General features: G+C 41.0%; 1 protein-coding gene across 6 annotated transcripts in view; it reads left to right on the top strand.

The window, feature by feature from the left end:
* The window catches only part of Garnl3 (GTPase activating Rap/RanGAP domain like 3), a 147,601-nt gene that overhangs the window by 34,087 nt on the left and 87,595 nt on the right, over window positions 1-25,919 (top strand). For 5 of the 6 annotated variants that reach the window (XM_047523818.1, XM_047523815.1, XM_047523816.1 and 2 more), the window contains one exon: window positions 1,958-2,027. In XM_047523818.1, coding sequence (XP_047379774.1) covers window positions 1,958-2,027 — 70 coding nt within the window. Of the gene's footprint in view, window positions 1-917; window positions 968-1,957; window positions 2,028-25,919 lie in introns of those variants that run through there. The other variant, XM_047523819.1, reaches the window with a different exon arrangement.

Genomic DNA, 25,919 nt, shown 5'->3' with positions numbered 1-25,919 from the left:
AAGAAATGCACCCTGATAGAGTCCAGCTTGGCCCCCCATCTGAGGAAGCTCACTCTCTCTCTTGGCAATGTATTGGATGAAATGTAATTGGAGGGGGACAGCAGATAGCAGGCAGTTTATTTGTAGCTCCTTCAGTTGTTTTCATAGGACATTGTTTTCCCTCTATGAGTGTCTAAGAGAGGTTGTTGCTCCAGGGATATAAGGTTGCCATCTTTTTTGTGTTTGATTCTAGCTGTTGGCACATATCTTAGAACCCCCTCAGTGGCACTAAGGGCAGCATGGGGGGTGCTGGCATCCTTGTTCTTTTCATGTTGTGGGCTGTTTGCTTTAGAACTGCTGCTGATGTTGGTTTCATTGTGGGGTCTGGCCGGAACTGCAGTGGCGGGTTGATTGACATCTGTTTTGTGCCCCATGTCAGTCTTGTATGGATGCTCCTCTCGAGAGCCCCTATCTCTTAGTAACCTCTGGCCATTGGGGTAGGATCTTGGAACTGAGAGGGTGGTATTTCCAGGAGGATTTGCAGGATGGCGCTGAGAGTGTGGCCAGGATTTAACAGACAGCAACAGACCACAGGGGAAAGTTTTAAAATTCTCCTTCAAAGATTTTTTGTGGGGGAGAAAATGATGTCACTAGAAGCAGGAAGGTACCCGGGGTAACTTCTCGGGCCCCCTTCTACACTACCTTCCATTATTTGTTACACATTTTCTGCTGAGGGAGTGAGGACGACAAAAGGTTAAATTCCTCATATAAGATTAATTCAGCCTTCTCTGTGAAATGGTGGAAGCAGAATACCATTAGACTCTCTAATCTCATTCCTCTCATGCTGTCTTCCTTGGAGCCTATCAAACAGTGTCCTGGCAGAGAGTCAGTTCTGTGGATGCTAAACATCAGAGCCGGTGTCTTTCCGAATGTGCCAAGAGGGCTGTAATTTAGAAAATGTAGCCTCCTTGTAAGGAAGGATGAAAAGGTACTGAGTGCACCTTTCTTTGCACGTTAGATTCCAAAGGTTTTGCATATGTTAAACGTGATTCCTCTGTTTTATATTCTGTTTTATTAGAGTTGTTTGCATGACGTATTAGAACCAAACTTATTAAAACTGTTTGCATTTTGTGGATCCCTGTTGGCTTCATGAGTACTGCTTGGGGTCCTAAATGTACTAACTAGTCAATAAGGTATATACCTTTTGAGGAGTAACTATGCTTTCAAGAGGCAAAGCAGTAACAATTTTGTCTTTGTTTTAATTGCTCTTCAACAACACATGAGTTCTCTTATCTGATTTAAGCCTGATTTTGTGGGGAGGGGGAGGGGAAGGGGAGGGTGGGATGTATTAGTTGCTGCTGTGTAAAAAACTGAATAGGCTCAGATATTCAGTTTTTAGATTTTCTGTTAGTCCTGATCTTTTTTTCATATTGCCACATAAAAATCTTAAAGTGGAAGGAGGGGGCGCTGGGGAGTAGGGCCTACCGGGATTTGGGAGTTTTTTGTTTCCTGCTTAAAATATAGCATTGAATGATGCTGGTTATTTTTATGTTGCATATTTGGGACAAAGAGACTTAAGCAAAAGATAATTGCAAGATCTGGTTCAGCAGCTTTGTCCCTTGCCTCAAGTTACTGCAGGGCTTCTATCCCCTTTAGTAATAGAGAAATGAAATTATAAACCACCAGTAGCCTTGGAAATTTCAATCGATTCCAAATGACTAAATATTTAATTCAATCATTGCCTATACTTGCAGGGATGACTCGGGCATTTTTCTTTTTACTGAGGGCTCCATGAAAGCCAGGCTCTGCAATGGCTGCTGGGGACCGTATCTGTCGCACGGAGGCTCCCCTGCAGTGAGGAGCCAGGGCACTGCAAGCCCGTTCCATAGCAGCCCTTTTTGCAAATGGTAGTTGATTTCTGCAGAAGGTTTGTGGCCAGATCGCTATGTATAATACTGATGAAGCATTTTTGTTCCAGCTCTGTCTCGGAAGACCTAGGCTGTAGACGTGGGGATTTCAGTAGGAAACATTATGGATCTGTGGAGCTGGTAAGTTGATGCTGCCTGTTCAGTGGTGGTCCATTGATTTGGATTTAGAGATGATTGCCAACCAAGCTCATCGGGATCTTTTGCTATATGTTTACTGCTAGACCATGTGAGTACAGGGTGAGGACTGATTTGGAATAAATATCTATCGAAAGGCTATGATAATTTGATCATCTTTGTTTTTATTGTTATGTACTTTTAATCTTGTGTCTTCAGTTTGTTAAATATGTTGTGGCTTGATATTTTCCTGTTAATGGTGCTTGAAATTTAATAAAATTTATGAATATAAATTATGAAAATTTAAATATTATTGGAATACTCTGATTTTCAGCACCTTTGCTTTCAGGGTATGTGACAGGAGTTGGAATATTTATGTGATCTTCTTTTTCTGTTACTAGCATACTAGTCAGACCAGATAAATGACTATAATAGATGATAGATACCTGGAATGAAATATCTACATTTTCCTACTGAGAGACATTGGAGTTTCTGGTATGATTTTTATAAATAATATGTTTTTATTTTAAAAGAGGTGAAGTGAAAGCATCCTTACCTTTTTTAAAGATAGAAGTATAATTTTTTTCCCAATTGCATGGAGATTTGAACAAATTTTAGGAAAATGTGCTCATAAAATTCTAATTACTTTTAAATTTAAGAACATTAAATCTACTATTTCCATCTAGTTATAAAAAATGAGTTGCTATATCCATTAGTATAGGACCTGATTAACCCATTATCATAAGTTACCTTCTTACAGGGTTTAAGTAGTAGAGAAATTTTACCAGAGTTGTACATTAGCAGTGTTCTACTTGAATTCAAGCTTATGTTATGGACTTGACTGTATACCTGGCCCACGGCTGAGTATTCTTGAAAATATAAAATAAATAAAAGATTCAGTTCTTGTTCTTAAGGAGCTTACTGTCTTCCAGCTGGACAGATAAGATACATAAAATATCTAAAGAATGAATTTAGCCACATAAAAGACATTGATTGACTCACTCAATGCCAGATCTCTGTCAGTAACTGATGATACCGTGCCAATTCAGACCTCCACCTCACCTTAAGGAGCACGTGTGCTGTGATTCAGAGTGGGAATTGGTAAAAGGATACAGATAGAGCACAGTGGGGGCCGAGGGAAGGGCGGGGACAACTGTTCTGCCAGGAATCTCAAGGAAGTGACATGGAAGGCCTCATGGAGAGCTGTGGGCTGTGGGCGGGTGGCAGAGAATAGACAGGAGATGTGGGCAAGCAGCATGATTCTTGGCAATGATGCGTTCCAAGGGCAGTGAGCAAATGATTCTGCCCAGCAGAGAGTGTGAGGCAGCAGAACTGGTTGGTTACAAGGCAAACAGGCTTTGGAACCAGACAGGCCTGGGTCCACATGCCAGCCCCACTGCTTACCTATATGACCAACCCATTGCTTCACTTCTCTGAATGCCAGTGGTACATGAGAACCTGGGCTCTGAAGTCGTTCTTGAACCATCATTTGTTAGTGTTGTGATCTTGGACCTCTTTTGGCTTCCATTTTCCCACCCATACAATAGGGACCTTGGCCTGTGAGGCTGTGACGAGGATTAAATGAGATGATGCAATTAAGCACTTAACTGGGCACAGTGTGTGTTACCTGGGCTGCAGCAGTAAAGATGAAATTCAGCAGCAGGAGTGCAGTTTTCACTATCAGGTGAAGACCTTGCACTTGGTTGAATAAGTAACATGGAGCTCTTGTGAACAGTGAGAGTGGTGCTTGGGAAAACAATGTGGGCATGAAAGGCAGACCCTGCAGACTTGTGGAAATCACAGAACCTCAGAGTGGTACTCAACAACGGTGGCTCTCCAACTCGAGCAGACGTGGGAATCACCTGGAAGGCTTATCAGAACAGATCACTGGGCCCCAACCCAGAGTTTGAAATTCAATCTGAGTTTCTAACAAATTCCCAGATTGATGTAATGTTGCTGGTCCCAGCACCACACTTGAAGAACCCCTGCCTTAGAGAATCCCATCTGTTAGCCCTGGCCAAAAGTTCTTCAATCCTTTTGGAGCCGTGTGTGTGTGTGTGTGTGTGTGTGTGTGTGTGTGTGTGTGTGTTGATAGTTAACTTTTTTAAATCTTATAAGAGAAATTTTAAATATTTTTTAAATCCCATAAATAATCTCCAAGCCTTGTAGCAATAGTTTTCATCTTCTTTTGGTACCTCATAATCTTTATAGCTACAAAATTCATTTTTAGATGGCTGTAATGAAATTGCATATTTGCTTTTGCATTCCTCTCTTCATTTAATAGTGTTTTGTAAATGTCTTCTTCTTCTAAAGAGTTACCATCTCAATCTGATCATGATAACCCAATTTGGTGATAAATGGCTATCTGTGTAAGTGTCCCTCTTTTTATAAAATCAGGTTGCTTCTAGTTTTCCCATGTTAGAAGTGATATATGCATTGCTGGTTGGAATGAGTGAGAAAAAGGAAACAAGTTGAACTCCAGCTTTGCTATCTAAAAATCTCTTGAAATTCTGGCACTGTGTTTTGAAAGGAAGGCAATGTTTTCTCTCACCTCTGGATAATAGAGTACAGTTTTCTGTCGGTGTCCACAGGAGGTTTGTTCCAGGACCCCATTGGGTGCTAAAATGTGAGGGAAATCCCTTATATCAAATGGTGTGTTTGCACATAACCTACACACCTCTTCCATGTGTTTTAAATCATCCCCGGATTATTTATAATACCTAGTACTACATAATGCCCTGTAACTAGTGCTATACTAGGCTGGATTGCTAGGGAATGACAAGAAGAAAGTAGTCCCTACATCTTAGTACAGATGCAGTTTTTTCCAAAATATTTTTGATCCACTAAATCCCTGGTTGTATAACCCGTGAATATGGAGGGCAACTGTATTATGAAATTAGAAACCATTTTATGTGTTCCGTGTTCATAAGAAAGTGGGTTTAACTTTTCTTTACCTGGTATGATGGAAATCATTGGAAATCCTGTAAGTGTTGAACATCCTGGAACTCAAACTTTATAGAAGCGTACTCAGGATTATATAAAATGGAAATGTTAACAGAGACTTTGACTTGGAATAAATTAGGTATAAGTTTTTGTGAAAAGCCAATGCTTGGCTACACAAAGCAGTAATAAGGGAAAATTTAGGGACTTAATTCCCTAGGTGGCCATTGATATGAATTTGGTGAGAGCCTGGAAGCCTCTGTAAATTCATGGGAGAGTTTCTTAACCTTCATTGAATAAATATCTTTTTTAAAAAATGTTTTTTAGTTATAGATGGACACAATACCTTTATTTTATTTATTTATTTATTTATTTTTATGTGGTGCTGATCATTGAACACAGTGCCTCACCTGTGCTAGGCAAGTGCTCTACCACTGAGTCACAACCCCAGTCCCTGAGTAAATATCTTTCAAAGATCTGCATGTGCAGACACCATTCAAGGGACTGAGAAGCAGGGGATGCACCAGGTTTCCTGCTTTCTTGGAGCTGCAGTCCATCTTTAGAAACCAACTGCCTGAGCTTTGCATCCCCAGGTGGTGTCTTGCCTGGCTCTCAGCTGCGTTCCTGGCCTTCATCAGGCTCCTCTCCCTGCAAGGAGCCCAGGGGCATTCACTCTAGCTGAGCATAAAGTAATTCACTGAAAAGACATGGATGAGTCTCCTAGGAATGAAATACAGGATGCAGAGCTGGGCCTCCAGTGACTGGAAAGCCACCCAGCAGCTGTTCTGTTTCTCTCTGACCTGTATGATTTCTCATCTTTATCTTCCTCTCTGTGTCTTAACCATTCTCCTCTCCACAGACCAGCTTCCCCTGACTGCACATCACCTCTCTCTAGTCCCTTTTTGCCAGCAGCCACGTGATGGATGTATTCTTTCATTTTTATTGTGGTAAAGTATGCACAACATAATAGTTACCATTTTAACCACTTTTAAGTGTATAATTCAGGGGCAATATTATGTATAATATTATGCAACCATTACTGCTGTCTGCTCTCAGAGCATTTTCCATCATCCCAAATTAAAACTGTGTACTCATTAAACACTACTCCCCATCCCTTTCTCTTCCCAGCTCCTCATAAACTCTACTCTCTATCTCTGTGCATTTGCCTCTTCTAGGTACCTCATATGAGTGGAATCATAGAATTTCTCCTTTTGTGTCTTAGATGGTTCACTTAGCATTATGTTTTCAAGGTTCATTCATGTTATGTCATGTATCAGAATTTCTTTTCCTTTCTATGAATGAGTACTGTTCCATTGTATGTATGTATCCCATTTCATTTATTCATTCCATCTGTTGATGAACTTGTTTGTTTCCACCTTTTAGCTATTATGATTAACACTGCTCTGAACACTGATGTACCAATATCGGTTGGAGTCTCTGCTTTCAATGCTTTAGGATATATTAACTAGGAGTGGAGTTTGTTGGATCACATGGTAATTCCATGTTTAAGTTTTTGAGAAAGTACCAAGCTTGTCTTCACAATGGCTGGACCACTTTATATTTCCATTAGTTGTACTTAGGGGTTCCAGTTTCTCCACATTGTTGCCAAAACCTGTTATTTTTCTTCTTCTTCTTTTTTTAATGCAGTAACATCCTAATGAGCATGAAGTGATATTTCACTGTGATTTCAATTTGTATTTCCCTAATGATGAGTGATATTGACCATCTTTTCACATATTTATCAGCCATTTATATATCTTCTTTGGAGAAATTGTTATTCAAGTCTTTTGCTCATTTTAAAAACTGGGTTCTTTGGTTTTTTGCTGTTGAGTTGTATGATTTCTTTATATATTCAGGACACTAATTCCATATCAGATATATCTCCCCATTACTTTTCAAAGCTGGACACTTACCAGGCCAAACAAGAACCTGCACGAGCCCTACTCTGCTTCCTCTTCCTTCTCTGATATTTATCAAATATATAATGGGATATGCCTGATATTCCATTCTGTGGCTTATCTTTTTATTTTGTGGATAATGTTTTTTGGTACACAAAAGTTCTTTTGAAAAGTTTTGATGAGATCTAATTTATCTTTTTTTTTTGTTTGTTACCTATACTTTTGGTGTTTCAAAAAAACCATTGTCAGATCCACTGTCCTGAAGATTTTCCCCTGTTTTCCTTTAAGATTTTTATAGCTTGAACTTTTGTATTTGTGTCTTTTATTCATTTTAATTTCTATAGATATGTGAGTTAAGAATCCAACTTTATTCTCTTGTGTGTGAATGTTCAGCTTTCCTAGCACCATTTTTTTTTTTACATGAGTAAGTGTTTATTTGGTTTATCTGTAGATGGAGGGAGGATCAGGAGACTCATATTGTATATTTTCAGCATCATCTCACCTTAACATCTACCTTTTATTGTGGTATTGAAGTTTGAACCCAGCTCTTTGCACATTCTGCACACATATTTGTCTAGGGAACTGTGTGCCCAGCCCAAACAATTAATTTTAGATTGTATTGTATTATCCATTTACATTTAGTGCTTTCATATGGTAGATTTAGATAGACCATTCTATTGCTCTTTTCTTAATTTTTTATTTGTTCTTTTTAGTTATATGTGACAGTAGAATGTATTTTGACATATTATACATACATAGGATATAACTTCCCATTCTTGTGGTTGTACATGATGTGGAGTTTCACTGGTATTATGTTCATATATGGACATAGGAAGGTTATGTCCAATTCATTCTGTCTTTCCTATTCCCAACTCCCTCCCTTTCCTTCATTCTCCTTTGTCTAATCCAATGAACCTCTATTCTGTACCCCCCAACACACACAAACCTCTTCCCCAGCACCATTTATTGAAAAGACTGTCCTTTCTCCACTGAATAATCTTGGCACTCTTCTGAAAAATCAACTGACCCTATACACAAGGGTTAATTTCTTGGCTTCCCTTTCTGTTTCATTGGTCTATATGTCTCTCTTGTAACAGAGTGATGTTTTTAAGTGTTGACAGCACAATGCCTTTTCTTTCTTGGATGCTCTTCAAAGCTGGATACTTAACATGCCCTACAAGAACCTGCACAAGCCCTACTCTGCCTTCCTCTTCCTTCTCTCATGTCAGTCACTCACTGTGCTTCAAGTTTTATCCTCATTGGTTCCTAGAATGCCCTGAGATTTTCCCTGCCCCAGGGCTCTGCAGTTGCTAACCCTTCTCCCTGGAATGGGCTTCCCCAGGGCTTCTCCTGACTGGTCTCAGCCTCAGTGCCCCCTTCTCAGATCAGCCCCACCTCCTCCACAGTGCTTCTGCCCTGCTGTTCTCTAACTCAGCACCCTGTGTGCTCTCTGAACAGCGCTTACACAGTCTCTATGTATTTCATTTATTTATTTATTTTCTGCCCTCTCCACTTGAGGTGAGGGTGGGATCCATTTCTGTCTCGTTTACTGTTTATTTCTAGAACCTGGCACATACTAAGTTCTCATAAAATTTTTTATTACTAAATTGATATCTACTGCCCCCCATCTCTAACATACACATTTCTCATAGTAGTCTCTTCATTTTTGAACCCTAATTTCACATTTCAAGTAGAATATTATGGATTGGTTCCTCTTTATGTAGGTATCTATCATTGATTCATACAATGGTGCTCAGGATAGAGGGGTCATGTGGTCTATGCATGGCCTTCTAGAACTGTCTGCTCAACAGAGTTTGTGGATAGGGCAGATTTTCTCTGAAAATAATGTCAGTACATCAGTTTTAAAGAGCAGGAACTGGACTGGAACCCCAAAATGTATCTCATATGGCAGATTATTTGCAAGCACCTGGTGAAAATTTCTCCCTCTGCTGGTGTACTCTTATCCCTGACGCTTGTACTAATTGCATAAATCAGAATATGGATTATGAGCTCTTTGAGAAATAGAAGTCATGGCTATTTGCTTGCCATGGTATCCCTAGTACCAAGCTCAAGGCTTAGTGTTAGTTACTTAGTAAGTATTGATTGGATGAATGAATCATCCAGTGAGGTGAAATCAGAGAGTAACCTGACTCATGAAAAATAAAAGGAAGGAAATACAAGCCTCTTTGACACGCACCCCTGCCGCCAATACAGTTCGACTCATTAGGTGCTGTGTATTCCACCTAAAACATACGCCATCTTTCTTCCTGATAAATTGCAAGTCCAGCTCCCGTGGCAGCATCCAGCAAGGCACAGCCATTGCAGCACAACCATTCTTCATCACTCTATATTGAAATCTGTCAGGAAAAGCACAAAATTGTTTGTAGCTTTTATTGATCTGTTCTTGGCCTTTGACTTGATGGATCAGAAACTGATGTGACATAAATGATAAATGGTCTGGGCACAATATAGACCTCTCCTCTCCTGTCCCACCAGGCTGCTGATTCTCATGCACCCCACCTCATAGCACTTCTGGGAAGTCACCACCTGCAGATAATTTTGGTTCAGGATAAAACAGAGGGGAATGTTGTCCATTCCTCCCTAAACTTGTTCTTAATGACTCAAACCTGCATTTGGATGAGCTACAAGCATGCCCCTGTATAGGAAAGAGACCTATGAAAAGGGTAGGATTTTGTTGTTAGGAACTCAGAGTGGCCTCAAAGGACTTCTGAGTTTTATGCTATCTAATGACTATCAAAGGAATGGTTGGCAATGAATTTGCTTGACATCTGCAGATTTTAATATTTGATGTTTTGACTCTTTGAGGGCTCTAAAAGTTTTACATGTAGTAATTTGTATTTTTGCTCAGGCACAAATTTGAACTATGCCTGAGGGACTGGTGTACAGAAAGATGATACTTTGCTAACGAGTGATTTAGCTGCCTATCAAGCATCCCTCACTCAGTGCAGTTTTGTTCTCTCTTCAGTCAGGTAGGCTTTTTGTTCACATGGGCATTTAGTGGGAGAAATCATATTCTATATGGCATTACCAAAGTAAAAGATTAGAGACAGTACCAGCGTATTTCCCCCAGAAACTCCAAAACCTCAAGACATTCTATGACTATATCCATCCCAGTGTTGGCAGACGTTCTCTGGGATGATGGGTGAGCCTGTGTCTCACCCTGCTGGTCAGCTCCCTTGAGTACCTTGAGACATATTTATCTGGGCATACTCACCAGCATCTCTACATGGTCCAGAACGCTAATGATACTTCTTGATATTTTTACTGACTGTGGGTGACTGGTCTTGCTGACTTTGAAACTGTGCCAGGCTACAATTATTGCAACCATTTTCTGTGGGTAGAACTTAAAGACCTTAATCATATAGTTATTTATGCATTAGAATGGAGCTATAAATCTTCTGTTATGGTTTTTAATTTGTTGTTATTATTATTAATTTGAGCACTTGTTCAGTGCTTGTACCAGTGGCTGTGCTGAATCCCTGAGATGCAATTACTCATTTAATCCTCAGTAGCAACCATCTGAGGTGGGTATTGTTTGATTGTGCCTCACACTGCGACTTCTCAGAAGACGTTTGTGAACATTGAATGGATTCCCATTTTCTGATGAGTTCAGAAAGGTCCTGAGGTAGCAAGTGCCAGAAGTGACATTTAAACCCCCTGCACCTTTTAGTCTACAAACCCATGTTCTTATGATCTGACTGCTTACAGAGTGTTTTCTAAGGAAATTACGTTGATTGTTGAGTAAACAATGCTGCTCTTAATAGCACAGAGCACTCTGCTATAGGTTTTAACTCAAACGTACAATTTCAAACTATTTTCTGTCCAAATCTTAACAAAAACTTCATTTTTGAGAAGCATGTTCATAAAGAGTTATCCAAAGAGATGTCCATGCCTTAAATGGTTTAAATTTAATTCCTGGATCAAGCCCAACCCCAAGACAGCTACACACACACGCTTGGCCTGCCTTTCCTGGCCCCTTGCAGGCTTGCATTTCTTGATTTGTGCCTTGGCTTTGTGCACTTGCTTTGATGGACAGAGTGGAAAACAGCCAGATGGGTCTTGTTGGTGTGTCTCTTGCAGAATGCTGCTGAGGATTTTTCCTCAGTCTGTTACACAGTGTCTCCTTTAAGAGAACCTAGGAGAAAAACCTCTCAGAACGGAAAAGTACCATGCTTCTCTGGGAAGCTTGTTGTCAGCCTTATGAGCAGAGGGAATCCTGTAAATGGAAAGGTTTTTCCCTCTTTCCAGTGGCTTCTGGAAAGCTCAGAACTCTACTTAAGGCTTGCCTCTGATAACCTTAAGAGACTTGATAGCATGCCTGCTCATCTTGTTCTCTTATTTTCAGTTTATTTATCCATATCTGATACTCCCTTGTACTGAGTATTCTCTGTTATCTGATTTTATCCTTTCAGTAAGCTATCATTCAATAAACTATTTTAAATCCTGTTTTTTTACATAAGGTAAAGCATAAACAAAAGGTAGTTCTGTGTCCAGCCCTTAATAGCATAATCCTTCAGTTCCCCATTGACATGCTCAGGTTTAGGGAATGGTTTTGACAGTTGTCTCTTCCCTACCCTACTTTTTTCTACAGTGTGATTTTATGACCTATTTTCCTAGGATCAACAAAATGCAGGGGAAATTAGCACCACCTGACCAGCCATTTGGTGACCATCTTGAGCACTGAGCTGTGTGTTAATGACATGGATAGCTGGGGCACAGAACGGTACCAAATGACCTAGCTAAACACACACCATATATGAACACCAGAACCTCTAGTCCTTCCTGGACAAGATCAGCCTCAGGAAAAGCCACCTCCATGATATCTGGCACCAGCATGTTCTCAAAACGAGAGTTGCCAGCAACTTCCTCCCTGCCTTCTGTGGGTCAGGGGTTGCTCATGCTCTCCCCAGAGGTCACATAGGTCTTTGCCTCCAGTGAACCCAGGTGTTTCCTTCTCAGAGCCATGCATTCTGTTTCTCTGTACCACTTCCTGCTTCTGCAGCCACCTTGGTTCAGCTCACAGTCTTTGGCTCCTGTGCCTTCTGCTGGTATCCTGGGGTCTTCGTTCTTGGACTCCAGTGGCCTTCACCTGGTGGCATGTGGTACCCTGCGATACTATGAAAGTATTTTCCAATTGTGATTGATGGCTAACAGTCAGGGTTTTTTTCTGAATAACTAGAGATGCACACTGTGAAACACATGGTTTTCTTGGCTAATTCTCCAGCACAGAAGACAGAGTAGACCAGTTTCCTCCTTGATTGTGATCTCTCGTGTACTCCAGAGGCAAAATTCTCCTGAGCGTCTCCAATATGCAGTCTCTTCCGGTGCCTCCCTCGTCTTCCTGTACCACAGTGTCCCCTTCCCTCTACCACGTCCCTCCTGTGCCTGCTTCAACTTTCATATTGGTAAGGCAGACTCAGCAACATTTATCATCACTTGTAGGAAAAAAAAAATCTTCGACTTGATCAAAATATGTGACATTCTGTGCTCTGATGAGTAGAAGGTTTTCTCAGTTTTCTGACAGTTACTTTTAGAAAAGTCCTGTTTCCTTCTGAACTTAGGCAAGTCTTCCCATCCTGACTGTAGCACTGGACACACAGAGTTTGAAAACTGCTCTTGTCCTCCTTTTGGTGTCGTCGAAGATGAAAAGGAATTTATTTTTCAGCCAACTTTTCACCATGTGGTCTCTGAACATGAAGAGCTCTTTTCTCCAGCCCGCAGAAGTATAACCCCTTTCACTTATTAACTAGCCTGGGCAGGCAACCTGAGAGACTTTCCCTGGAGCTGTGGATCCAAGAGTATTGAAGTTTTCTCTTGGTGCTCTTAAACTGAGACCCTCTCCTTTAGGCTCTCTCCTGTCCCAGAGCAAATGCCTTTGTGGGTACATATCACCCACAGTCAGAGCACCTTCTTTGCCCTCTTTCTTGGAGAGAGGAATATCCATAATGTGTATGCCTTTTTTTTTTTTTTTCATTGAGAAAACTAAGGGAAAATCATGAAAAAAAAAATTCAGTGTTGCCTGCCACACGTGCTTTATGAAAAAGTTCTCAGGTTTTGCATCCCCCTGTTACTGCTAAGCCATGAGTAAGATTTTTTATTGAACTACTTGACTGGTATAATTAAAGCAGTTACCCTGGGTAAAATATGGTGTGTTTGGGGGTCCAGCTTCTTAACTGGCCTATTGCAGTTGCTGATGTTCATCTCACCTGGGTTTGCTCCACCCGCGTGAGAGCATCCTGTTTCGGGAAGGAGTACATTTCAGCCATCCTCCACCTTCCCTTTTTCATCTCTCCTGACTTTCTCCTTCTGATGCTTCCCCTTCTTACATTCCACTGAAACTGCTCTTGCCATGTCACCAAAGACCAAATCCAACTGGCATTTCTCCATCTTTCTCTCATGGGACCACTCTGCCCTGCTAAAACTTTCTCCTTCTCAGTGTTTCCTAGGGATTCCCTTTCTACCTGGCCCTTCATGCAGATACTCCTCCAGATCTGTCCCAGGTGTTGTTCTCACTCTGCTTGCTTCCTGGGTGACCTTTCCTAGTCCCATGCTTCAGTGTAGATTGGTGACTCCCAGATCCACATATTGAGTCCAGATTTCTATGCACAGATCCACTGGCCAGATGTCCCCCTGGACATCATTACTGGCTGTCCCACTGGCAACCGAACCTCAGTATTCCCCAAACTGAACTTACCATCATCTCTCTTGCACCATGCCAGACCACCAAGTAGACGGCACTAACTTCTGTTGTGTTACTAATTCCAGAAACAGGAAACCAACCATGACCCATGTCCAGTCTCCTGCCAAACCCTGTTGGGTCTGTACTCCAAATAGACTCCATGGCCAAGTTGCTTTTTATCCACACCAATGTGCATGGTCAGTGGCAGTATTTTGAATGCTTTAGATGGGTAAACTAATTTGAATTTTGCAACTACCTAAAGGGGTATATGTATCATTATCACCCCATTTTACAGCAGAGGTAACTGAGATACAGAGAGGCTAATTACTTTGTCCAAGGTCACACAACTGGTAGAGCTGCCCCCACATACACCCTTTATCTGCAGTAGATTGTATTTACTTTAAAATTCTATGATCTTGCCTTTACTATAGTCTTCTCCGATGACCCTCAAACTTTATTGTGCCTACAAATTATTTGAGTGACTTGTTTAAAATCCACATCCTGATTCAGTACATGTGGAATGGGCTGAGTGGCATGCATATTCCATTTTGAAAGTGACTTTTATTTCCTTGTGTGATTCTTACTTCTACTTACCTGGTTTGCTTCCAGGTATTTTTTTTATCTGGAAGCAAAATAATAAAATAAATAATAATAAAATAGAATTTTATTATTATTTTTTTTATTTTTTTGTGTCATTTCCACTTCCTGGGAGCTTCTGGAACTTTTCCTGGCTCTCCTTGACTTCTCAAAGATTCCATCCAGGAAGTTCTTAATAAAATCATATCTAGTCTGTCCACATCCTCAGCAGTCTGAGTCTTCTTTCCTTGATGCTGTAAAGAGTACCTTCCCTCCTGAACAGCTCTGGCAGTGTTATCTTTATGCTTTCCAACAAAAAAGTAATAGCAGCATCTCTTGGCTTCTATCCTCTGCTTAGGGAATGTACTAGGTACTTTTTTTTTTTTTTTTTAGGAGGGATACTGGGGATTGAACCCAGGGCACTTGACCACTGAGCCACATCCCCAGCTCTATTTTGTATTTTATTTAGAGACAGGGTCTCACTGAATTGCTTAGTGCCTCGCTTTTGCTGAGGCTGGCTTTGAACTCGAAATCCTTGTCTCAACCTCCAGAGCTGCTGGGATTACAGGTGTGAGCCATCACACTCCGCAGGGCTAAGTACTTTATCTTTTAAATTTTTTTAGTTGTAGATGGACACACTACCTTTATTTTATTTATCTATCTTTATGTGGTGCTGAGAATCGAACCCAGTGCCTCACAGGTGCTAGGCAAGCGCTCTACCACTGAGCCACAACCCCAGCCCTGGGTGAGGTCCTCTTTATCCTGATGTTTCAGGCTTTCCATGGTCTTGCTCTAACCTGTAGTCAAGCGTCAGCTGCAGACCTATGCTCCTTCTGAAAGCTCGGGGCAGGAGTTCTTCCCTGCCTCTTGCAGCATCTGGGGTTGCCAACCCTCTCAGACCCGCTTCAGCTTTTAGCTGCATCACTACTATCTCTGTGTCCTTGCATGGCCTTCTCCCTGCACCACGATATCTGAACCTCCTCCTCTTCTTCCCTTGTAAAGTCACAGAGTTATTGAGTTAAGTCCCATGGGAATTCAGCAGGACCTCCTCTCAACAAATTTTATCTGAGAAAACCCCTTCGCAAATGAGGTCATGTTCTGAGGTTCAGCATGGATCTGAATGGGGTGGGGGCAGTGCTATTCAACCCAGTATGGTTATTTTCTGCCCTTTAGAGTACTGAAGAGGAGTCTGAGGTAGTTCCAATTTACTTTCTTGGTAAACTTTCCTGCCTGAATTTTTTTTCAAAATTTTGTTCTTTTTTCTTTTATTAAAAAAAAAATTTCCATAATTTCTCTGCACATTTCTATTTTGATTAATTTTGCCTGAAACATGTATCTCTGTGCTTTTTAGACCTAGGTCTTTAGTCAGAGATGAATATTTTCTTCTACTATATCTTTGATTATTGCTCATTTCCCCCCTTGAAACAGTAAAGACCTTTTTCCTCAGTCCTCATGACTGCCTTTTCTTTCTCCTTATTTTAATTTTTTTGTTCCTTTTCATTCTGTGTTTATCATCTAAAATGATCAAAAAATTGCTGTTTTAGTTATTCTTTCTTTTTTCATAAAAGATAGGATCTTACTGTGTTGCCCAGGATGATCCTCCTGTCCCAACCTCCACATAGCTGGGATTACAGGTGTGTGTCACCCCACACAGTTTAGTGTTTCAGTTTTCTATCATTAATACTTGTTTCCCTCTCCAGTGAAGATTTTCATTTTCCATTTGTGCTTTTGGGACCTGTTCTATCTCGACATAGGAAGAAGCTTTACATATTATTACAAAGAGTTTTTTTTGTCCCCCTGAGGACTGCAATTGCTTTTCTAAATTTTATTTTGAATTTGTAGTAAAGGGCCAGGTGCAGTGGCACACACCTGTAATCCCAGCAATCCAGGAGGCTGAGGCGGGAGGATCATAAGTTTGAGACCAGCCTCAGCAACTTAGTGAGACCCTTCCTCCAAATAAAATTTTAAAAAGGTCCGGGGATGTAGCTCAGTAGTACAGTGCCACTGGGTTCAATCCCCAGTACTGGGGGAAAAAAAAAAAAAAAGATTAAAGATATGCTTCCCTTTTGTAATTTTCAGGATCATGTGTAGCATTTTTCCAGAGCTCCTATATATATATTGAAGGGGTTTTATCCCCTTTCTTACAAAATCTTAAAAAAAAAAAAAAAAGACCTATTCAGACCTTATTTTTTCAGCATTCAGAGTGTATCACTGGCTATTGGCTATTATTGTCCTTTGAGGACTGTAGCTTCTCTGAGCTCAACAACTGCATGGCCAGAGATTGTGGAAAGCTTCCTGATCTATTTCTAGCGTCCAGTTAGTGTTTATGTTGTAAAGTTCTGCCAGAGTGAGATAGGATGTTCTCCTATGCTTGGCTTTTTGCTGGTCTGAACCAGTGGCTCCAGAATTTACATACAGCAGGATCTTAGTGGCTACAAGAAGTAGTCTGTTTGGAAGATGAGTATTGAAGCAATGTTTGCTTAGCTCTTTACATAAGCTTGAGAAAATGCCAGCTGTCTAGATCAAAGAACCAGATGCAAATTATAGAAAGATTAAGTCTGCCCCAGCCCCAGCCACCCTTTGGTGAAGCCAGCTGCTGGGCATGTTGGCAAAACTGTTCTCCCCAGGATATTGTACCAGGATTCTCCCTGTCTCTCTCTCTCTATCTGTAGCACCTGGCTTATGAAACCTGCATTTTCTAGGATAGAATCTTTTTCTCTTCCCACTTATTTTCTTTCTTTTTTTTAAAAAAATTGACAGCAGTGTCTGTTTATTAACTGACCAGATTACAGAAACACCACAGTAGGCACCTTAGTTTATCCTTCTAATAAGCCTGTTGATCTGGTCTTCCCTATTGCCAGCATCCCTACCTTCGACAAATGGCTGGTCTTGCCAGGCATCGTAGTGCATGCTTATAATCCCAGGCACATAGGAGGCTGAGTCAGGATGATCACAAGTTAGAGGCTAGCCTGGTCAACTTAGCAAGACCCTGTCTCAAAATTTTAAAAAACTAAATAAAAAGTGCTGAGGATGTATGTTTTAGTCAGCTATTTTGCTGCTGTGACCAAATGATCTGACCAGCACAATTATAGAGGAAGAAAGGTTTATTTGAGGGCTCACGGTTTTAGAGGTCTTAGTCCATAGAAGGCTGGTTCCATTCCTCAGGGCTCAAGGTGAGGCTGAACTTCACGGCGGGAGAGGGCGTGGAGGGAAGCAACTTACTTCACAGTGATCAGGAAGCAGAGAGACACTCCACTTGCCAGATACAAATATATATACCCCAAAACCATGCCCTAATTCCCACCTCCTCCGGTCACACCCTACCTGCCTCCAGTTAACACTCAGTTAATCCCATTAGGAACTGGTTCACTGATTAAGACTCTCAAAACCCAATCACCTCTCCTCTGAACCTTCCTGCATTGTCTCACATGTGAGCTTTTGGGGGATACCTCACATCCAAACAATAACAATGTAGCTCAGTGGTAGAACACCCTTGGATTCAATATCCCCAGTACAAAAAAAAAAAAAAAAGTCAGTTTTTTTCATTCTACCTCATAGAAACAATTTGAATTTGAAGGGCCACAGGAAGTTATTTACTTCTTCGGAGCATTTTCCAACAGTATATATTTCAGGAATTGAATCCTTCATGCAGATGAAGCCACCTTTATCAACAGATTGAGCTGTCACAGTGTTTTCTGCCAAGGCAATTTGCTTCTTGCTAATTTTTCCATAACCATGTTACTAAATTAGCTCATTTACTGACTTCAGGGTCAGGTACCCCATGCAAGATATGATGGTTCCCTGATCCTCAGCATATTAACTTATGTTAACTGTTGAACTGAACAAAAGTGCCATTGAAGATCTGATATATGGACTGGGGATCTAGCTCAGTTGGTAGAGTGCTTGCCTTGCAAGCACAAGGCCCTAGGTTCAATCCTCAGCACCGCAAAAAAAAAAAAAAAAAAAACTGATATCTGGCAAAGGTGAAAAAGCTGGGACACCTTTCAGATCTGGAGGTTTATACCACTGATGCCTCTGATCCTGATGACAGACACTAATTTGAATTCTGCAAATACGTAGGAGTTTCCTGCCTTTCTTGCCATGGCCATTCAAATGTTCCTTCTGCACATCTGCCTCTATTTCTTGTGATACTGTTTAGTTTCTCCATGGATAAGCTTCCTCCTAGCCTTTTGAAGCATCTTTTGGGCAAACTTCTTTCTCACGTGCTTGATCTTCAGCTCTGTGAAATTCCTTAGTATTTTCTTCAAGACTTCTGGCAGAGCAGGAGGCTTAGATGCTTCCGTGGTTCCAACTGGAAAAGAGTTTTCTTCACTTCCTGCCCATTGTTTTCTTGAAGGCAAAAAGAGGTGCTGGCATGGATGGACTACCTCAAAATGCAGTTGCTCTTCATATAAACCCAGTATCTCTGACCCAAAATGAGATAGTGAAGGGAAGAATTAACCAGATTGGCTCTGTTGGAAGCAACAAAGCCAGTCACAAAATGCATCTCTCAGTTCCTCCCCACTGGTCATGGAGAAGTAGAGAATGTTCTGATGTTCCACCGTAGGATGGAAAGTCTGTCTTCACTCACGAGTTGCATCTTCTACTATGGATCTCCACAGGTGTTTCCTATTAGCCAGATATTTGTATCCAGAAACTGAGGCAAGTACATTTGAGATCAAGAGTTTGATGACAGTGCCCATCCTGACCTGCCTCACAAATGGTGGCATTCTAGGTAGTGAGGTCATCTGTCAGGAGAGAGGGTTTTCTGGAGAGGTGACTAGTGTTTGATGGAGTGGACATGTGATGGGAAGGGAAGCAGAAATGAATGGAAGGAAGCCCTGGGGCATGGCCCAGAGGAGCTAGCCTGAGTTGAGCAGGATGGGTTGGCTGCACGCCTGCTCATGTGGAAATGTGTTTCTTTGAACACAGAGGAGGAGGGGTGCTAGTTTGTTTGTGGGGTGACTGGGTGGTCTTGACTCTGAGGGCCTGATGAGGAGTGAGCAGTAGGCAAGACCTGTGCATTGGTTAGAGCAGCATAACTTGATTTACCTGGTTAGAGCAGCATAACTTGATTTACCACAGATCTCTGGAGAACATGAACCAGAAGACCGGAGTGAGTTGTAAGCCAGGCACTGTTCTGAGAGAGCCACACCAGCCTGGGTGAGAGGGCATTGCTGGAGTCTTAGGATGCTGGGCAGAGCCCTGGAGCCAAGCGAGGTTGTTAGGTGTGAGAAGGCAGAAGGGCGAGTTCGGGCCTTTGGCAAAATCATCATGGTGGATTTTCAGCTTGCTGAGGATGGTGGCCAGGGATGAGGATAAGCAAGACCTGAGCCCATGGTCAAGTTCTTACTGGTTCTCTTTCAGCCAATATCTGTCCTCCTGGCTGATGTTCATCCAGGCACCATGGCGCTCTGTACTCAACTGCTCAGCTTCCCAGATCTTTTCCCTGTCCCTGTCCCAGACAGAAGGTGAAGAGTGGGAGAAAGAGTGCACCTTTGTCCCTGAACCTGGCTCCCCTGCAGTGAACTGAAAGATAGCAGGAGATGGGTGAGGGGGGAGTTGCTGGGGAGCACTGCTTAGCATGAGGGCACAGCAGCACCCACTAGCGAGGGGTCAGTACCTTCTGCCCACAGTTATGCACTCACTTCTTTTCATGCAGACATTTAAATGTTCTTCCCCTCTGAACGGTACTTTCTAAGTCAGATATGTGCGTGTGTATGAGAAAGACAGACAGATTTGCTTGTACAGGGTCAAGTGGTCTGCTTTCTTGACCAGTATTTGCTGTTTTGAAAAGCCTGTTTATGTTGGAAATCATTTCTCAAAGGTCCTGGACCAGAATAAATCGCTTTATAGCAATGCAACCTTCCACTGCTCCCTCAGGCAAAGTTGGTCTCTCCAGCCTCTGATCTCCCACAGCACCCTGCACTTGCTTCTGTTGTTATGGCATTTAACCAGGTTGCATTGTGATTTATCTGTTTATATGTGTGCATCTTTCTCTCCCATTAGGATTTGTGGTCCTCCAGGGCAGGGATCATATTGCATTTATCTTTATTAGTCCAGCAGTTAGAACAGGCCCTGAAAAATAGGTTCTCAGTAATGTTCACTGGATGGATCAATGTTTAAACAGATCTTGCAAGAGTTTAAATCCAGCATTAAGGCAGTTTAGTCACTAATCCACTAATTAGTGATTTAATACTAATTACAACATTTTATGTTAATCATTGTCATATTATTATAATAATACATGTTATAGTATAAGATTTGTTGATCACCTGCTACATTGGGGTGCTATTCTGTCTCATTACATATTTTACATTATTGAATTCTCTCTGTGAACCTAGGAGTGGATATAGTCATTATCCCCATCTTAGAGATAAGGAAACTAAAATGTAGCAAGAAAAGATTAACTTGACTTTTCCAAGGTCAACAAGCTAATAAATGTGAAACTAAGATTTGAACCCAGCCAGATGGGCCCTAAACTCTTCACTTATAATCACTAATTTTAAAGAAAGGAGATCTGGAGGAAAATATAAAATGTTATTTGTAAAGATGCCCTTTACATAATCTTTCTGAGATTTTCTTTGCTAAGTAAAAATATTGTTCCTGTGGTTTAGACACTCAAAAGCCATATATATACAGTGCATACTTAACAGAAATCACAGGAATCCCAAACAGATGTAGGATGGGAATAATTTCCAGTCCAGGAGACAAAGCAGTTAAGTAGAGGGGAAAGAGATTTTTGTTTTTGATAAAGTATTTATTTGTATTAATTTAAGAAAGATTCTCATTTAATTGCCTTTAATATGAAACAAATGATATTTTTATAACTTTATTATTTTTTACTGTGGTGCTGAGGATTGAACCCAGTACCTCACACATGCTATCAAGTGCTCTACCACTGAGCCACAACCCCAGCCACAAATGCTTTTTTTTTTAAATTTAATGATGAATTAATAACATTTTATGCTTCTGTTTTCTATTTTCTTTTAAATTTTTAAAATTCTACAAATGGATATTATTGCTTAGATATTACTTTTTTCCTGAAATAAAACATCTAATACATTGAACACTGTTTGGTGTTGTGTGAATCAATTACAGTGTGACCGAGATTAGGCTAGAGTCTCTACTCAGGGCATTGACTCACACAAATAAGTACCATGTAGCGTGTTTAACAAATCAAATGAGAAACCAATTTGATGTCAGAGTTACATGAAGTCCCAGTGTGGCCAGTCCTGTTCAGTGTAGCTTTCCACAGTCACGAAAATGTTTATTATCTGCATGTCCAGCATAGTAGCCACGTGTAGCTGTCAAGCACTTGAAGTAAAGCTAGTGCAATTAAGGAATGGAAGTTTTTTAAAATTTTAGTTAAAGTGAAAATAAGTTTAAATAAAGCAAGAATTCAGAATCACTCAGTGCCTGACAGGTACTTGCCAAATGACCATTTAATTGGTCTTTTTCTTTCTGCTAGACATTGTCCTTGGTGTCTGATCATCATCCTTATCTTTTGGTATCTGACCAAATCAGAGCTATGAAACCAAATAAATTAATCATTCTGTCATCTTCTCTTAGTATTACTCATGTTCAATATATATAACTCCCTTTTGCTGACTTTCTCCAAAAAATATGCAAAGGATCTGTTAGTTCTTCTCTATGGAAACTGTCCTGCTTTCCTGCATGTGTGGCCACTGTGGGTGTGGGGGCATGTAGGAGACCTGACCCTTCATCTCTTCAGAAGACCCCCAGGCCAAGGCTGCCTTTGTGGGCAGTGTTCTGACATCTTGTTTTACAAATAGTGACAGGCAGATTCAAGTTTCTTTCTCTCTTTTTTTTTTAAACTATTTTTTTAGATGTAGATAGACACAATACCTTTATTTTATTCATTTATTTTTATGTGGTGCTGAGGATTGAACCCAGTGCCTTGTATGTACTAGGTAAGCACTCTACTGCTGAACTACAACCCCCAACACCCAAGTTTCTTCTTTTTTAAAAATAATTTTTACTTTCTTAGGCAGTTGTTCATTCATTGAGGTTTTTATGGTATTCTTATAGTTACACATAGCATTTTCCCTCTTTGGTCTTTTGGTGATTCCTGTCCCTGCCTGCCTTGGGTTTATTTCATGGTTATTTTTTGTATCTTCTAGAGGTTAATGTTTAGTTCCTTATTTTTATCCTTTTTTTATTTAGTAATGAAAGCATTTGAGAATATGAGTTTTCCTGTGAGACAGCATCTGTGGCTTTGCATGCTTCCATGTGTCCTGTCCCAGCTGTTGTGCAGGTTTGAATCATGTCCGATTTCACTATTCCTATTCAGCCCAAGTTTTTCCAAGTATATATTTTGAATTCCCAATTGTTTGATCCTTTTCAACTGAATTTATCATTTGCATTTTACTAAAACATGCTCTGTTCAGTTTTAGTTTTTTTGTCTTAAGGAATTTTATACAATTTTTGTGCTTTCTGTTCAATATTAGATCATTATTTTAAAAATTTAATGTTTTCAATTGTGTATTCTCTGTACCTTGATAAGTTCAACATGTGGCTATTAAATAATGCTTATTAATTTTATTATTTGACTCTTCTATAAATCCTTACTAGTTTTTCTCTTGATCTGCAGAGAAATATACTAAAATATCCCACTGTAATTTGTGTGAGTGTGTGTGGTGCTGAGGATTGAACCCAAGGTCTTACACATGCTAGGCAAGTGCTTTAGCACTGAGTTATATTCCTGGCCCCCCTGTAATTACTATCTTATTAACTCCTATTTATAATAGTTTTATTATATAATTATATGTTATTCATTATATAAATATTTATAGTCATCAGTTTTAGGGGGTAGTTCTATTTTTCCATAAACAACAATTTAAATTTTTTTTTCATTCTTTGCCTCTGTGTCCTAAGTTTTATTTTAGGATTTTACTTTTCTTTCACTGTTTTTTCTGCTGTTGTTCCAGTTTGCCAATAATTTATTTTATGCAGTGCTAGGAATCAAACCCAGGGCCTGTGCAGACCAGACAATTGCTCAACCACTAAGCTACATCCCCAGCCCCAAGTAACATCAGAAGAATAGAGAAACCAGGTGTGGTAATCCACAACTATAATCCCAGCAACTGGGGAAACTGAGGCAGAAGGCTTGCAAATTTGAGGCTGACCTGGGTAACAGCAAGACTCTGTCTCATAATAAAAAATAAAAAGAGCTGAAATGTACTTTAGTGCTAGAGCACCCTTGAGTTCAACCTCTAGTACCACCTCCACCAAAAAAAAAAAAAAAGAGAGAGAAAGAGAGAGAGGATATCCTCCCTGACAACAAGCATTCAGTATAGGCCTACATTTTATACAGCTGTTCTCTCTCTCTCTCTCTCTCTCTCTCTCTCTCTCTGTACGTGTGTGTGTGTTTTTGGTTTTGTCTTGGTTTGTTTTGTGGTAGTACTGGACAAGTGTTCTACCACTGAAGTACATCCCCAACCCCTAGAATATTTTTTATTTTATCTTTGTTTTTCATGATTGTTTTATTGTATATAATATGTGGCTCTTAAAACTAGTTAAATTTCATTTATGTTCCCAATTCTTAAGTCCTTTTTCTTTTCACAGGGGAATGTAACCCTTTCATATTTATTAAGATGTGGGTACTGTTCTCTCTGTTGACCTCTAGAAATTGTTTCAGGCCCACCTTTAGCTACCTCCTCATATCACTCTCCTCCTGGCTGCATCCTTTAGGAGTACAGATCTGGATTGATAAGATTAAAAAACATCTTGCATTGGCTTGGGGATGTAGCTCAGTGGTAGAGGCTTGCCTAGCATATACAAGGTCCTGGGTGCAATTCCAAACACTGCAAAAGAAAAAAATTTTTTTTTAAATCTTACTTAGAGTGAATACTTCGTATGTGCAAAACCCTATGTTCAACCTCCAATACCAGTTTAAAAAAAAAATCTTCATGAACCCTGAACTCATGAAGAGGCAGTATTGTTTAAGAACAAAGCACTCATGTGAAAATCTCTTCTCTGGACACTTCTCCTGGGAGTTTAACCAAGGGCCATGTGCTCCCAGGTGAAAGGAGACCTGACGAACTCGCCCCTCGCGGCTGGCTCTGGAGGGGTCAGATGGCAGACTGCTTTGCTGTCTTCCCTCTTCCCACATCATTCAGGTCCATCTGTCTTCAGTGAGAGCCTCCTTGGTTTTCAGCCTCACTCACTAGCGGGAACCGTGCTGGAGGGGAGGTTCGTCCATGGAGTGATTTGTTCCCTACTAGGCTCTGCCTAAAGACCAACTTCAAGATACAGGTCCATGCCTCCCCCAGGTGTGTCTGTTTTTTATCATCATTTTCCTCTATTTGTCTTGAACTGATAATCTAGTTATTTTCTTCTTAGTATCAAGGTTTTGGTTCACTGTGGTCACTGCTTTTCAAAATTCAGGAATTAATGCTCTTCATCTGGAAGCTAATCACAGATTATTCTATTTTCATGCATCCAATACAACCCCAAATTTTTGCAATAATTAGAGATTTTCTAAAATGTTCTTGTGCTTTTGGTTATATATCTGTTTTATAGAACATTTGCTTTGATTCTTAAGGTCAGTTTCCACAGTTTGAATGATGAACTTAAAATAAGATCAGTGATTTTTTTTCTCCCTTATGGAGGGTATTAGTTGACTTAGAACATCGCAATGCAGTGAAAAGTAGCACACCGATTTCTTTTTCACATCCAACCAGGTATTGGAAGTGGGAGATGGCTGTGCTCCCACACTGAGACTTGAGGTGAACCCCCTGTCTTCCAGTGGGTTTCCGTGTGGGCTTCCAGGACCTCTCTGGTTGTGGGGATTCTAACCAGTAGAGAGGGGACACCACCCCTCTCCTGATAAGCCTGGGCCTATAAATGCCACCCAGGACTTTGGCCCACTGACAAGTGGAGAGAACTATCAGATGGCTACCTCAGGGCACTGAGGTCCAGCCACAGTTCTGCCACTGTGGAGGACAGCATGAGTGGCCTTTGATGGCAGCTGCAACCCTGCACCATACAGGATGAGCTGGGATAGGCATCTACATTGTGGTACTGGACATTTAAATGGCTCCAGTAGAAACTGCCTTTCCTGAGGCAAATCTTCAAACAAAGGGAAGAGTATAGACTTTCTTTGGTTTTACGAACCAGATTAGAGGTTTGTCAGGGGTGACTGAAGGAGAACCTGCGGATGCAGCTCCAGCTACAGCCTCTCTGCTGTTGCAGGGTTTTTTTTCTGCAGTGTTAGTGTGGTTTGTTTTTGTCCCTGAGTTTGCTGGGGCATGGTCTCCTTCTGCCTCAGCTGGTGCACCAGTCTTCATCAGGCGCCAGCCACCACAGCTGCCTGAGCCAGTGTAGAGGGGGTGGGGTAGGGCGTGCTGGGACTGCCACTCTGTGTCAGCCTGGTGACTGGCACGTCCTCCACCCCCAGGGCCCACCCCCACCAGCATGTGCACTGGTGTGAGTGTGAACCCACAGAATTTGATTAAGTTGCCACCAGACTGCCTTCCTTTGCTGTGGTGATTCCCAAGCTATGTGGCCCTTCTGTCACTTTGTCTTTCCCACATGATGAACCTGGTAGATTTCTGTGACATTTCTTAACACAAGTAATGAATCTGCTCTGGTTTCACAGGTTTGCCCCCGTTTTCATATTCCTTTTGTCACTTTGAGCAGGATTTTGGCCTTCACTTAGTTGTGTATCTCTTGTTCATAAAAACTCCGTGAGGGGCTGGAGTTGTGGCTCAGTAGTAGAGCACTTGCCTGGCATGTGTGAGGCACTGGGTTCGAACCTCA

Source organism: Sciurus carolinensis, chromosome 14 (genome assembly GCF_902686445.1).
Source record: "Sciurus carolinensis chromosome 14, mSciCar1.2, whole genome shotgun sequence".
In the NCBI taxonomy this organism is placed as follows: Eukaryota; Metazoa; Chordata; class Mammalia; order Rodentia; family Sciuridae; genus Sciurus; species Sciurus carolinensis.
Note: the sequence above shows the minus strand (reverse complement) of the source record. Positions and strands in the feature narration are given on the sequence as shown.